The following is a 14,214-nucleotide window of genomic DNA, read 5'->3' on the forward strand; positions in this document are numbered from 1 at the left end:
ATATCCATATAAAACCAATTTTCATCACGATATGATTGAAATTATAGCAGGTTCAATGTATAGGTCTTACATTTGAACTTTATTTTTTATTTTCTTTATTCTACCTCTGTTTAGAAAATGTAACATACAAAGAAAACTGTACAAAAGTAAGACCTAAAGACAACTTATACAGTTTTCAGTATATGTATTCATCCTCACAGTCCACAATTCACTTTTGTCCAGTTTAACACTGAAGTTGATTGATTTAACCCATTTAATCACCATGGTTACACCACCAAATTACAGATTGCAGCAATGCTTTCTCACAGCCTGTAAAGCTTGTGATCGCTCTGATCAATACTGACCTATTTCCCACACTGTAACTCTCACATCACATCATTACTTTGTGACCCAGGACACGACAGAGCAAAACGCTGATGGGATTTTACCTTTAGGATGATGCAGCGTTCTCCTGTCCTGAACAAAACAACATGCAAGAAGAAGGGAGGTGAAGGAGACGTCATTCAAATAGTTTCTACACATCAGACAATCAAACTGAAAACATTTGTGTGGGTGAACCATAGATACGAGGGGACTATAAAGTGTTATGAAACTATCAATAAAGTAATTATCAATATTAGACCATAGATTTATTTGCATTAACAGTGATGGAATCAATACAATCTGGCGAAAGATAGATAGAAAAAAAGAAAGAAAATTGTCACAATTGCTGTTATTGTTCAATAGTTTTTTTGCCAACCTTTTACTTCTGTTGATAGTTTTAAGAAACAACTCAAGACTTATTTCTATGATCTTGCTTTTAATTCATTTTATCCTTTTTTTAACACCATTGTCTATGTTTTATACTTCTTTTTATATCTATCTATCTATCTATCTATCTATCTATCTATCTATCTATTTTCACCTATATACAAGGAAAGTCCCAGGTGTTACTGTAACATTGATGATGGCTCGAGGTCTATTGAAAGAAAGACAGAAAGAAAGAAAGCTTAAACTGTAATATTTGCTGTTATGGTTCAATATAGGGTTAATGGTGGTGCATGGTCTTTTATAAGAAAGAAACAACGAGAGAAAGACAGAAAGACAGACAGACAGAAAGACAGACAGACAGACAGACAGACAGAAAGACATGTATTGATGTCAGTTTGACATCTGAAGCTGAAGGTGACCTTTGAGGACTAGTGTTTTTTCTCATGTCTGCCCTGAGCCACAGAATTACAGTTTTACAGCTACACACTCAAAGAACTCAGTCTGACCCAAAACGGGACAAACTGTTCCTTCTTCCACAGCCAGTAGCTTCCCTCACAGCTGAGTCATATACGTGTGTGTGTGTGTGTGTAGTACATAGTCGCTGCAGGGCCTCAGTAAAAATAGCAGCGGACAAACGTGTAGTGTTCTCATTAGATGACAGCAGCGCACATGGTGGAGGAGGCTCAGCCACTCCCCGTGCGGGCCCGGCCCCCTGCTCCTGCTGCTCCTCCCGAGCCCACTAAGCACGCTGCCCACTGCGCACGCCTCCCTCTCTCCTCCTCTCTCCGGCTGCTGCTCACCATCAAGAAGTCGCTTTCTCTATCGTGCCGAATTAACGCGAGGCTTTTTTTATATAGCAGCGAAACGAGGTTCATTGCGTAAATCGTGCGCTTTTCTCCCCGCACGATTCTTTTGTCTCTGACCCTGCGCTCTCCTTGAACAGCACCTCTCCGTCCGGCTGGAACACGGTGTTCTCTGGGGGTGGAAATGACGGCCAAGCATCGCAAACCGAAGAACAACCACAAAAACGAAGACAACTTTTTCAAGAATGAAGTGGTCGAGTCCGAGGCGCGCGCCGGGGGGAGTAATTACGCGGCGCTGCTGGTTTTATTCCTGATGATCGTGGCCGGCGGTGCCGCCGGCGCGTGGCTGGTTCTCCAGCAGCACGAAACTTTAACCCACCTGACAGACAACCTGACGGCCATGCAGATGAAGGTAGTGAGGCTCCAGTCCTCCCATGAAGAAATGCGACAGTCCAGTGATAAGGTAAGGACCCGAAACCAGCAGCTGATCAGAATAAGATCAGCTGCACCACACGCCCCCCACACACCTCCTCCTCCTCCTCCTCCGCTTCACCCTGATACTAAGACAACATGAATCTTATTAAAGTGGTTATATGCTTTGCACCCCCCCCAGAGAAGGAGCAGGCCTCAGGACATGCCAGCAGTTGCATGTCGCCACTTTCAAGCATGGAAAGTTAAGAAGCGCAGGCCTCTATCAGATTTCTAAATGCCAAGAGCCTCAGTGGAGTGAACACAAAACTCTATTTCTAACATCCGCACAGCTGCTCACGCTTGTACTGGGGATTACACCCGACCTACAACTGCACGGACCTTATCACCTGCTCAAATATGTTAGATCTACTAAGGAACGTGTGTGTTTTACCAGTAGAGAACGTGTGAAATAATAATAGATGAGAGCACAGTGTGCCATGGCTAAATTTAGCCTGTGGTTGTACACTGAACACCAGTTCAGAGGTTGTGGTGCAGACCATCAGGTCAGGCAGGGGTGATTTGTTTCATTTGCATTCCACATACTGGTGCAGGCATCCATGCATTTTTTAAATTTCTAGTTTTTGCAGTGACCCAACCTGTTAAGTGACTACAAACTGAGGTCTGTGTTGTCTGAGGCGATGTTATGAAACTATAAGTTGCTTCAGGCATCGCTGAAGGGAACTCGATTTTAATTATAACAAATGCACTCCTTCCGTCCTTTTCCTTCTCTTATGCAACTTCACCTTTTGTTGCAGGTGAAGCAGCGTGGCAGAGCATGAAAGCTGCCCCACCAGCTCAGTCTTGTTTGGGAAATATTTCCAGTATGAGCAATTAATAGTTTTTGATTTCGTGACGCACACATTTGCCAGTACAGTTGCGAAGTTTTCGTACACTTCAGCCATGAGTGACTTGAGTTTAGGTCCTGGTGAGTGGAGAAAAAAATCACGTTCTTCCTCATGCATCCTTTTTATTCTCTGCAACAACTGCAGTATTTGCTATAGTTTGTTTCATATGAAGTTTGTTTTATTTTGATTCAAGTTTGACAGGTTTTACTGAGCTGCTCATGCAAGGCTCTTCCTGATTGGTTGTCAAGATTCAGGTTTTGGGTCCAAACATCTCCTTCCTGGAGCGTTGGATTTATTGACAGCAGATGTTTTATGATGCAACGAGAATTTAAACTAACTCTACTAAAATGATAAAATTCTTTGCTGCTACAGCCTGTGCATACACAAGTAGAATTGGCTGAGGACAATACTCAGTTTATTTTAGGCACTTAAGTACTTGGATGTGGTGGGAGCAATATAAAATTTGAGTTAATTTCCATTAAGTCCATAAAAACCTGGACATAAAACCACCCTTTGCATCTCAGAACTTGTGAAACACAATTTATATATGATTTTCTAAGATTTATAATAAAATTTTATAGTTTGTAATGATGTAATGTATAATTCCCCTTGTTTTGGATCTGTTTGAGTCAGCAACTCTCCTGTGTGTCTCCTTTCAGCAGCACATGTCGGAGAGTGTGGAGAACCGTCTGATTGCACTGGAGGAGTCTTATGCACTGGCCCAGAAACAGGTGGGCATGGCCCTGGCTACGGCTGAGCAGCTGAAGACCACGGACCTCCCCGCTCAGGTGCTGTCCCTCCACACCGAGATGAAAACCCGCATGGCCGAGATGCAGCAAGCCACGGTTTCCCTGGAGCAACTGGGCGAGCTGCAGACCATGGTGATGGGAAAGAGCGAGGAGTTCGAGGACGTCAGGGTGCAGGTGGAGGGTCTGACCTCCCTGAGCACGGAGCTGTCCCAGACGGTGGAGGTCTTAACTGGGAGCCTGGGAGCCGCAGAGTCCATGCTGGAGGAGAAAGAGGTGCAGCTCACCGCACTGGGCACGGCCCTCATCGAACAGGCTGCCGAGCTGCTCAAACTGAATTTGGAAGTGGACGCCCAACAGGCTCAGCTGAAGGCCAGCACGCAGGAGGTGGCGACTGTCAGGTAAAAGAAAAACAGCAGAGAAAATATCTCGCCTCCTCTGACCCTTGACTTTATGTTGACTTTGTTAAATCCCTGTTGACCGCCTCTGTCTGTGTCTCTTTCCCACTCTGGGCCAGTGTTGGGAGGGCTCACTTTCACACTGTGATCTGTGTCAACATTGATTAGAGTATTGCTGATTTTGGAGTTGAATGGATTGCATAATTTTCCATCTCTCTGAAGCTTGTGTTAACACCATTGTTGCACATGTCAGGCAATGTTATGTTGCTTTTTTCCCCACTCAGTTAACTCTGTTTAATCAATATCATGCATGTTATCTGTCCACACAGTCTGTGATCGTGCATGTTTTCTGTGTTCCAGAGGGTTGCTGGAGAATGAGCAGTCCCAGCAGGCCAGTGTGGAGGAGCAGCTCAGTGCGGTGCATGAGAATCTGCAGGAACAGAACTCAGCGGCCCAGAGTCTGCACTCTGAACTCAGGGCTCAGCTGGAGAACATTCAGGAACAAGTTACCCAGGTAACCGACACAAAGGCCAATCGGATCAGGACAAGACATTGTCATACACGGAGGTCATTCAATGTGCTTTACAGAAATAAAAAATGCATAAAAACATTTAAAAATAAACAAAAAGAACAAAATACAGTATGAAAGCACAAAGATTAAGCCTGATAAACACTCCAGTTTCCAACCATATGCATCCGTCATACCAGCATGGTTTTCAAGCTGCAGTTGCCAGGAGCAGTTAGGAGCCATTAGCTTGATGTTTCTCACATCAATTGCTGTCAAATTAAGAATTATTATCCCTGCTTGTGATTTTTAAAACATCTCACACAACCGTGTCTGTATTCGCTTTTTCTGTCCCTACTTTTTATTAATAGATCAAGGTAGCAGAGGACATTTATTTGCTCTGATTGGTCCATTCTTTATCCATCTGGCTCAAATAGCCATTCATACTGAATACTGAGAATACATGTGGCGATTCAGAGGTCTGGAAACAGATTGGGTTTCTTTTCGTGAAAAAGTCCTGCCGAAATAGGTCACATATTTAAAAGCCTGAGTAGGTATAAAACAAGTGCTCAAAATAGACAGTTAGAGGCTATTTTGATTCATTACATTATATGTGTGGTATATGGCAGATGCCTCAACACACACACACACACACACACACACACACACACACACACACACACACACACACACTGTCAGAACACGTGGTCTCTTTACTATTCCTGTTCGCTTTGTGCCAAGAGGGAACAAAAATGAGATTTCCATGTCATTAACTTGGAATTAATTGCCTTGCATGGATTCTCCGATGGTTCAACACATGCATTCATATATAATGGATCAGTGTTGTGTGTGTCTGCACCTCCTTTAGACACCTACACAGCCAGACCAGTAAAGTGTCCACACTCTATTATGATCTAATACATTTTTATTGCTTTCCTTGCCGTAGCTGGCGCTTGAGGTGAAAGCCGCTGCAGAGCCTGTGGAAGAGGTCATCGAAGAAGAAGAAGAAGCAGCTGCTACAGAGGAAGCGCCTGTCGAGCAGGAGGTCCCCGTCGCACCTGTCGAGCAGGAGGTCCCTGTCGCTCCTGCAGAGGAGGTGGAGGAGGAGGTGGAGGAGGAGGTGGAGGAAGTGGAGACGACACAAACGGAAGAGGAGAGCCAGGAAATATCGGAAGGAGGGAACGTTCTGGAGGGGTCGCCGGTCGGTTATCCGCAAGAGGGGGAAGAGAAGGAAGAACCGTTGCTGGAGGAGGCAGAGGAGGAAGAGGAGCCTTTAGAAAATGATGCTTTAGCGCAGGATGAATGTAAGTGATAAATAATGGATTTTTTGCAAATGATAAATCCCAAACTCTTACATCTCCTGACATTTTCCTTTTTCATGTTTTACAGAGGTTTTTCTGGACATACTCAACCAAGGAGGATTGGGAACTTTTCTCAGTCTAAAGACACTGTCAACAATAAGACGAATACTCTAGGCAGGCTTTATAGATTGCTGGTGTTTAGGTGCAGTCTTCACTGTGTGGTTGCTCTTTGAAAGGCAGACGAAAACCAGAAGAGTTCATTCACTGTGCTGGAGCTGAAACGTGCACATGAAATACCACATGGCTGTTTATGTTTGAAAAACGACTAATTCAGGATTTTTTTACTTGCCAATAACGATCTCAGAAGCCTTAATTCATACAAAGTGACTGTCTTTCTATAGAGCATTTTCCACTCTTCATAACTTGCACTTTTTTTTTTTGTCAGGGTTAGGTCTGTACTCAACTGGAAAACTGCAAACCAATGACACAACAAGAACTGTTTATCAGTGCACTTGAAGCCATAAGAAAAGCCTGTCTCTCTGACATGAAATATGTGTCTTGTTGTCACTGCCTGAAATGTTTTTTATTAAAGATAAATGCAGAATAAAAGTTATTGAATCCCAGGTGTTTACACAGGAAAACTTAAAAAGCAGAAAAGATAAAGAAGAACAAGTCTTGAATGTGTTTAAAGTATTTACTAACTGTAGATGATAGTTTTTTTTTACTTTATAAAGTACATATCTGTAGTTCAGCACTTAAAATCGAAGGATTTCTTAAAGTAGTTTGGCCTTTTTTTTGCACTTTTTTTAAAATCAGTTTCAGTTCCAGCCACACAGAACTAACCTGCAGTGTTGTAAGTTACAGACAGGTCTAAAAGCTTGAACCTCCCAAAACTGGTTTCATCAACATTTATTTATAAGAAAATGCATTTTATAGTAGGTTCAGACCATTTAGTGTCGTTGTGGGTCTTTTAATAAATAACCACAGGTATTTTATGTAACTAGAAGAGCTTCATAAAGCACCTCAGGGACAAACTGTTCTCTAGATATGTGATTTTTACTGAAAACGAGCCCAAAAACAATCCGACCTAAACTGACCATACCTTAGTTAACATGTTCAGGCAGAAGATGGCCGACAAGTAGCAGCTAATGATGCAAGACCACGTCTTTGACATCAGTTTCAAAATGTTGAAAACCAGAAGAATCTAAACCTCGACTTCAGATTAATCCAGGTTTAACTGTTCACATCTGTAATTGCAGAGCTACGTGAGAGGCTATAGTGCAACAGTTCATCAAACCAGTGGAAAACATGTGAAAAGTGTGGGGGGTGTAAACAGGTTCAGCTCCACATCAACCAAACAGGACGACTGTTCCTTCCCTGTCAGACCTCATGGCTTCAGTTTCTAAGTAATGAGAGTCTAAAGTCTGAGAGAGCAGCTGCTGGACTTCTCTTCTACACATCTCATGTGTGAAACCGAAGCTGAACATGTGACGACTCTGCAGGACTGTTTCTGTGAGATGTTTGGAAGACAACTGGAATAATGTGAATCATCAAATATGAAAAAAAAACTAACTGCAGGAATACAAGCTGTGACTCGAGCAAATAGACATATCAAATATTAACCTCACATAAAGTGTTACACATTTACCAAGTGACCTCTTTGAACACACGACAAATGTTTGTGCTTTCACATAAACGTGGAATATGTTTCTGATAAGGGATTAAACTGTTCTCTGTACCACTGGAAAACTTTTGAACATCACTGTAGGATTTTTTTTTTTTTAACTAAAACTAATATTCACATTTTGCGAATGTACGGTTTTGCTGAGGCATTGGTTATTGTCAGTATGATACTTGTCATGTTTTTAAAATAAACGCTGGTTCTTTCACTTTTTGTATCGTTGATTCTGTGCTGTTAAGATTTATCATATAAATCCTTCTGGTTATGATGAAGAAACATTAAACAGTCAGGTGAAGTGAGTAGTTACTTGTGCAGTTTAAAGTATTGCATTTGTGTTATAATTATAATTACAACGTGCATCATGAAATGAAATACTGTAGTTCTGATTCCACTGCATTATATGATTAATACTATAGTTTCTTTGCATAGTAAGATTTTAGATGGACAACAAAAAACAAAAATATGATCTATTCTTATAGATGAGCCAACAGAATTAAGTGTAAGCCTACTTCAACCAGCTACACTAGTAAAATGCAGTAATTTTCTACTTTATGATGTAAATCTGACCATTATAATGCATAATACCTCATTTTACCTTTAATAATTTACCTATATTTTAGTTATGACTCAAAAACATATTGTGTCCACCTCTGAGCATTGACAAGTCTTTTTTCAAGTGTAATCTGATGTACTTGTGAAAAAGTATTCAAGTATTTGCAGTACAAACTGTATCTGTAGTCACAATGTTTTCTGAGCAGCATCAATCATAGTTATACTTGTAACAGCAGCAGTTAGCAACATCCAAAGCTCTTGTATTTCAAAGAAAATTAAGCATTTCATTTTGTGTTAGTCAAATAATGTTCACTTACATTAACTGACTCATTCTGTGAGTATCCATGCAAATTATGTTGTAAAATAAACATTTGACTGCTATTATTGAAAAATGTGTTTGCAGCTAAAATAGAACTGACGTGTGTGTAGACTCTGGTAAACAATGAGTCTAAACTGATTGTGTGTGTGTGTGTGTGTGTGTGTGTGAGCATCATCAAGACAGACAGGAAGTCTCCCTCTCTCTCTCCCTCTCCCTTCCTCTCTCTCCCCCTCGGCCTCTCCCACTCATCACTGCTGCAGTGTCTCGCAGCCTCAGTCACTGACCTTCCTCCGGGACCATGCAAGCGTTTGTTGCCAGGTAAGATTCAGAGAAACTGAGTCACTCTCTTCTTTCCTCTGATTTATTCTCTGCATGCTCGGTCTGACTTGCTGCTGTCCTGACAGAGCTCAAAGTTCTCGTGTTTGTCCTGCTGGGGAGCGACTGTGCTCAGTTCAGGGGCTGCAGGCCTCGTTGAACTGATGTAACTGATGAAGATAAGATCCTCTCTGTCTACTTGATTAGCTTCTCTGTGTGTATTTGTAATTATTGGCTGTGGGGTATTATTCTTAGCAACTATTTTAGCTCGTTAGTTATCAGCATTTTTTGTCATGTGGCCTAAGAGGAGTATTTTGCTGTGCATGGCTCGCAGGTTTTGTGATAATTAAAGTGTGGGTGGATAAATCATCTGTAAATATCTGCAGCTTGGTCCAACTTGTTTAGTGTTTCACTGCTTTACTGAATCTTATCCGGTGTCACTCTTTAGAACCACCCACAGCCATGAAGGCCATATGATGCTGTTAGCTTTTCACAGGAGAGCAGAGTGTGCAGCTCACCAGCCCATTGACTCTCAGTCAGGGTGACTTCACAACTGAGGGATCGATACCAGTAAAAGCATGAGGAGGGGTGGGTAGCTCTGGGTAAAACATGAGCCTTCCCTCTGCTGCTTGCTCAGCTGTTTTTGTATGTGGAGCCACTGGCAGGAATTGCACTCAGGTCTTAGAGTCACAACGAAAATGCATTTTCAGTGAATCGTGCTTCCTTAATTTGACGCCTTTCTTGTTGCTGCTGCAGGGAGAAATTATTCAAGAGGCTAAAGGAAATGTGGCTTTTAGACATTTTTATACAATTATCCAACAACAGCCAAAGTCTTTGTCTTTATTCATTAATTTACAAGATCTATCTATCTATCTATCTATCTATCTATCTATCCATCTATCTATCTATCTATCTATCTATCTATCTATCTATCATCCATCTATCCATCGATCTATCTATCTATCTATCTATCATCCATCTATCCATCTATCTATCGATCTATCTATCTATCTATCCATCTATCCATCTATCCATCTATCTATCTATCTATCTATCTATCTATCTATCCATCCTTCCTACCACACATCATCTCAGTGACTCTTTAACAAGATCATTCTCTGTTATTTATTTTTCGTAAATTGAATAATCACACATTTGTAAATTTGTATTAAAGATGCAACCTGCATTATTCATTGTATATTGTGCTTTGAGTGGGGCATTAACTTACATAAGAAAATTACCACAAACAAGATTAGATGATTGAAGTGCTGTTATAAAATGCCTGAATGGACTTTCTCATGAATAAATATATAATCACAGTAGTATTGTATTTATTGTTGAATTCCAAAATGAATGAATAGACATTGTGACTGAAGGGTTAAAGTTCTTAATGCTTCTCTTGGCTGTTTGAACAAACAAACAAACAAACAAACAAACAGTTTAAAATGATAAAAATGTATATGTGTATTAGATTATATTGGTTTACACCACAGAAGACACAGTATTATAGAGATCACTGTTATGATTAACTGAATACTCTGTGTTGGTCTGTCTGATCCTGAACCTGCTTGCTCTCTTTAACTACCCAGGTCTCTGAGCATGAGTCTTGACTTGTCCCTGTTTTCTTCCAGACCCAGGTCGTATCTGACCCCGGTCAGGGATGAAGAAGCGGAGTCTCAGAGGAAAGCAAAGTCTCGTCATGCCAGACAGACCCGCAGGTCAACACAGGTAAACAACAAATGGCTCAGAGAGGTTCAAGTCTGGTTGTATCCTGTGCTACAGTTGACAGGTATGAAGTTCTATGAATGTCCTTCAGGGTGTGACTCTGACAGACCTGAAAGAGGCTCAGCAGACCAACAGCCTGTCTCCTCAGGACAGCAGGCAGACAGAGGACGCTCTGAATGACCGGTCCTGCCTGAGGAAAGGTTTTACAGATGAGAGGAGAGTCAAGCTCGGCCCGACGGAGTCCACGGCTACAACAGAGATCAGTGCAAGATGGAGAAAACTGGACGAGGTGAGCAAGAGATCAATATTTACAGAAATTAATTCACAGTTCCTGCAACAGAAGTAACTGAAAGGATGTGTTTATTTCTCCTATGCATCTACAGCAGGGAAACATTGAACCCAGGTTAGAAACCCTCACTGAGAATCCAACAGCAAACGATTTCTATTTATCTGATGCTGGATCCTGTGGCCTGAACGCCTGCAACACTTCCTTCAGAGGTCAGAAGTAACACGTTTTAACCAGCTTTACTCTCTCAATGTATTTTTTTCCATCATAAATTTACTTTTATTATTATTTAGTGAAACCCAACGTATAGAGAAGTATTGAAGTAGTTTCCATGTGCCACAAACAGCACATTTTATACAACAATACAAAGTTGTATATATCATACAAGCTATTTAGTCATAATACTGATACTAATAATAATACAATTTATGTATATTGCAATTTACAATGCTTAACAATCTTACAAAGTGCTTTACAAGGAAGAAATAAAAGCAGAAAGTTAGACAAAATTAGAAAAACTATGAAACATGATCAGTGAAAACCAAACAGTAAAATCACGTAAATATGAATAATAAGTGATATTATTGTATAGTTTGGATCAGTTAGATCTATACTCTAAACAGTTATAAACCTCAATAAGATTAATTAAGAGACAAAGAGACAAAATATATGAAAATAATTTATATTTAAACATGTTCGGCAGCTTTTGAGAAACAGACATAATGTGTCCAAGACTTTCTTCAGTTTAAAGTCAGGTTTATAAGCAATTATCACAAAATCAGGAAAACTCTTAGGATATCAGGGTAGTATTAATATTATCCTCAGGTCTGTTGTGTGTACAGTAGAAACACTTAGTATATCCTGTGTGTGCAGGTGCTGAGAGATGCTGGAGAGATGAGAATCAGAACCCTGTTGAGGATTCAGCACAGATGAGCTTTGCCACGAGGCAGCAACAGAGACGACGCTGCCGTGATGGTGAAGCTTCAGACTTCAACCCTGCAGAGGTACGTGGGAAATCACTTTTAGCTAAAAAAATAATCAATATTAGTATATAATACCACCATTATTTTCGCCTAGGGTGTCACGCTTTGAATTGGCAGGCCGGCCAGGGCCTGTCTGGAGTTTGCACGTTTGTTTAATTGGAGACTCTAGTTTGTCTGTTAGCGTGAATGTGCACATTAATGCTTGTTTGTCTGTGTACATCAGCTTGGGGATGGACTGTCAACCAGTTCAGGATGTGTTCTGCCTCTCAGATAATGTCTGCGGTGGCTGAGAGAGTTCAACACACTGCATATTAAGAAAACACATGCAAATAGACAAACAGAGTGCAAATCTATTTGCAAATCTATTTGCATGTGTTTTCTTCATTTTCATACATGTCAGCTGGGATTGACACCAGCACTCCCTGCAAACTTAAAAAAAGACAAGCAGTGTAGATAATGGATGGATGGATGGAAAGATGAATTTTCCCTTAGCACCACTAGATGGAGCCAAAGGATTTTACAATGGATTTTCCATGCCCTTAGTTTGACCAAGGAGAAGTGAGTATTTACACTTCACCTGATAAAGAATACTGTTTACTACACAATATGTTTTTAAGTGAAACAAAGTCAAAGTGTGAAAAATTGCATTTGAAGCCTTTAATCCTTCACGACTGATAATCTCACACACAACGATCGCATTGTTCTGAGCAAATCAATATTCATTAGCAGCATTGTTTCATGTTTCACCCCCTGATTCTCACCATGAAAGCTGAGGAGGCTTCAAAGAAAAACTCTGCATTAATCTCTGATGCAACGTTTTAAAGTGTCGTGCAATCGCAGATGTGAAGCACGTTGTCAGAGATTGTTTTAACCAGAAGTGCTGGTTAATGTCTACCAGAGAGAGACCCCCCTCCCCCCCCCCCCCCCCCCCCCCCCCTCCACACACACACACACACACACACACACACACACACACACACACACACACACACACACACACACACACACACACACACACACACCCTCTCCCTCACCCGCTCCCCCTAAGTCGCTTTGCTTCTTCACATCACATGGCTGAGGTGTCTCGGCATTCCATCCCATATTGGGCAAAACTGAGACGCTCTGTGTGAGGTCTTGGACTCAGAGGGATTGACTTTCGTTTCCCTCTCGCCCTCTGAACTGAGAGTGTGTTCCCTGCACCTGTGTGTGTGTGTGTGTGTGTGCGGCATGTGAGAGTCGCCCCATCACCAAATCCTCCCACAATCCTCCAGGATATTTCACTTTAATCTCCTTGTGTGTTTCTTAAAAATCTATTTTTCAAAAAGCCAACACCACAGAGATGATGATCATGGCAGTCGGGGGGACTTTTACAAGCTCATACATGAAAATGGTTTCCCTGGGTGAACTGGTTCCAGCTCAGCGGTCCAGCTGTCCCCCCCCCCCCCCCCCCACCCCACCCCTCTCCCTGGTGGAATCTGTTGGTAACATGAGAGTCTCCTTGCGTTACCGAGTGGACTATATCTGTCTGTGATAATCATACCGAGCAGCGAGGCTTCATCACAAGCCTGAAGACAGGCCGCCCGTCTCCAGAGCCGACCTCTGCGTGACTCCATGATGATCTGAGCAGACCTTCCACGTTTCTTTTCAGCAACAGAGAGAGAGAGAGAGAGAGAGAGAGAGAGAGAGAGAGAGAGAGAGAGAGAGAGAGAGAGAGAGAGACAGGTGCAGAGCGAGTCAGCTGAGAGGCTCTGATACAAGGAAGGAGCAAGGGGAACTTAGATTTCTTTGCAAGCCCCATTTTCTACTTAAGTACCAGTTTCTAATGGATGAGATTATGTTATTAGATCCTGTTCGTAGTGCAGCCTGCTCCTCCTCATGTACACCTTGTTTCCTGAAAACGCAGGAGAGTAATATCCTACATTGAAAGTCCTGAAACTAAGGCCCAGGATCAGACTGGGGGTGGGGGGGGGGGGGGGGGGGGGGGGGGGGGGGGGGGGGGGGGGGGGGGGGGGGGACTCCAGCTCGGATCAGCACTCAGTAAAAGTCTCTGACACCAGTGCCAGTGTAGTTCACTACCACCGAGTCATTTCCTCTACAAACATACGTGATAAAAACTATGAGCAGTTTCATTCATGTGTCACAACCAGAACTTAAGCCACTAATATCAGCCTTTTCAGAATGGATTGCAACTTGAGGAAAAAATATTTGAAATGGTTTGAAATGGTTTTTATCGTATGTTTGTTTGTTTGTTGGTTAGCATGGATCACGGAAAAACCAATACCAGATGGACCTTCATGAGACTTGATGGCAGGATGTGGTCTGGGTCAAGAAAGAACACGATGTGGATCTGGATCCAGATTTCTTCACTTTCTTTAACATTGAAAGAGTTTTCTCAGAGAATAATTAATAAAATAAAAAATAAAAATCTGGCATCTTTAGGGGAGTGATTTGTATGAGTGTGTGTAAATGGTGTTGATCCAAATACAAATCCTGACCTAGTGAGTTTGTGGTTTCACAAGAGGACTGTTGGGCCT

General features: G+C 41.8%; 2 protein-coding genes across 3 annotated transcripts; both read left to right on the forward strand.

The window, feature by feature from the left end:
- Positions 1–1,473: 1,473 nt before the first annotated feature.
- Positions 1,474–6,472, forward strand: zgc:66479 (uncharacterized protein LOC327541 homolog). Of its 2 annotated transcripts, none has more exons than XM_034590181.1 (6): positions 1,474–2,016; positions 3,529–3,753; positions 3,817–4,016; positions 4,374–4,527; positions 5,465–5,822; positions 5,908–6,472. In XM_034590181.1, coding segments are annotated over exons 1-6 (1,218 nt in total). In that variant the 5' UTR covers positions 1,474–1,737; the 3' UTR covers positions 5,910–6,472. The 2 variants fall into 2 exon arrangements, with proteins under 2 accessions (XP_034446072.1, XP_034446073.1); XM_034590182.1 differs by having other exon boundaries at positions 1,477–2,016; positions 4,374–4,512.
- A 2,172-nt stretch (positions 6,473–8,644) lies between these two features.
- LOC117765013 (protein phosphatase 1 regulatory subunit 12A-like) lies at positions 8,645–11,954 on the forward strand. Its single transcript, XM_034591215.1, has 6 exons — positions 8,645–8,689; positions 10,318–10,414; positions 10,503–10,700; positions 10,795–10,909; positions 11,571–11,701; positions 11,904–11,954. Exons 1-6 carry the CDS (start codon positions 8,670–8,672, stop codon positions 11,952–11,954), a joined length of 612 nt encoding a protein of 203 aa, XP_034447106.1. The 5' UTR covers positions 8,645–8,669.
- The last annotated feature ends 2,260 nt before the right edge of the window (positions 11,955–14,214 follow it).

This window comes from Hippoglossus hippoglossus, chromosome 7, assembly GCF_009819705.1.
Source record: "Hippoglossus hippoglossus isolate fHipHip1 chromosome 7, fHipHip1.pri, whole genome shotgun sequence".
NCBI lineage: Eukaryota > Metazoa > Chordata > Actinopteri > Pleuronectiformes > Pleuronectidae > Hippoglossus > Hippoglossus hippoglossus.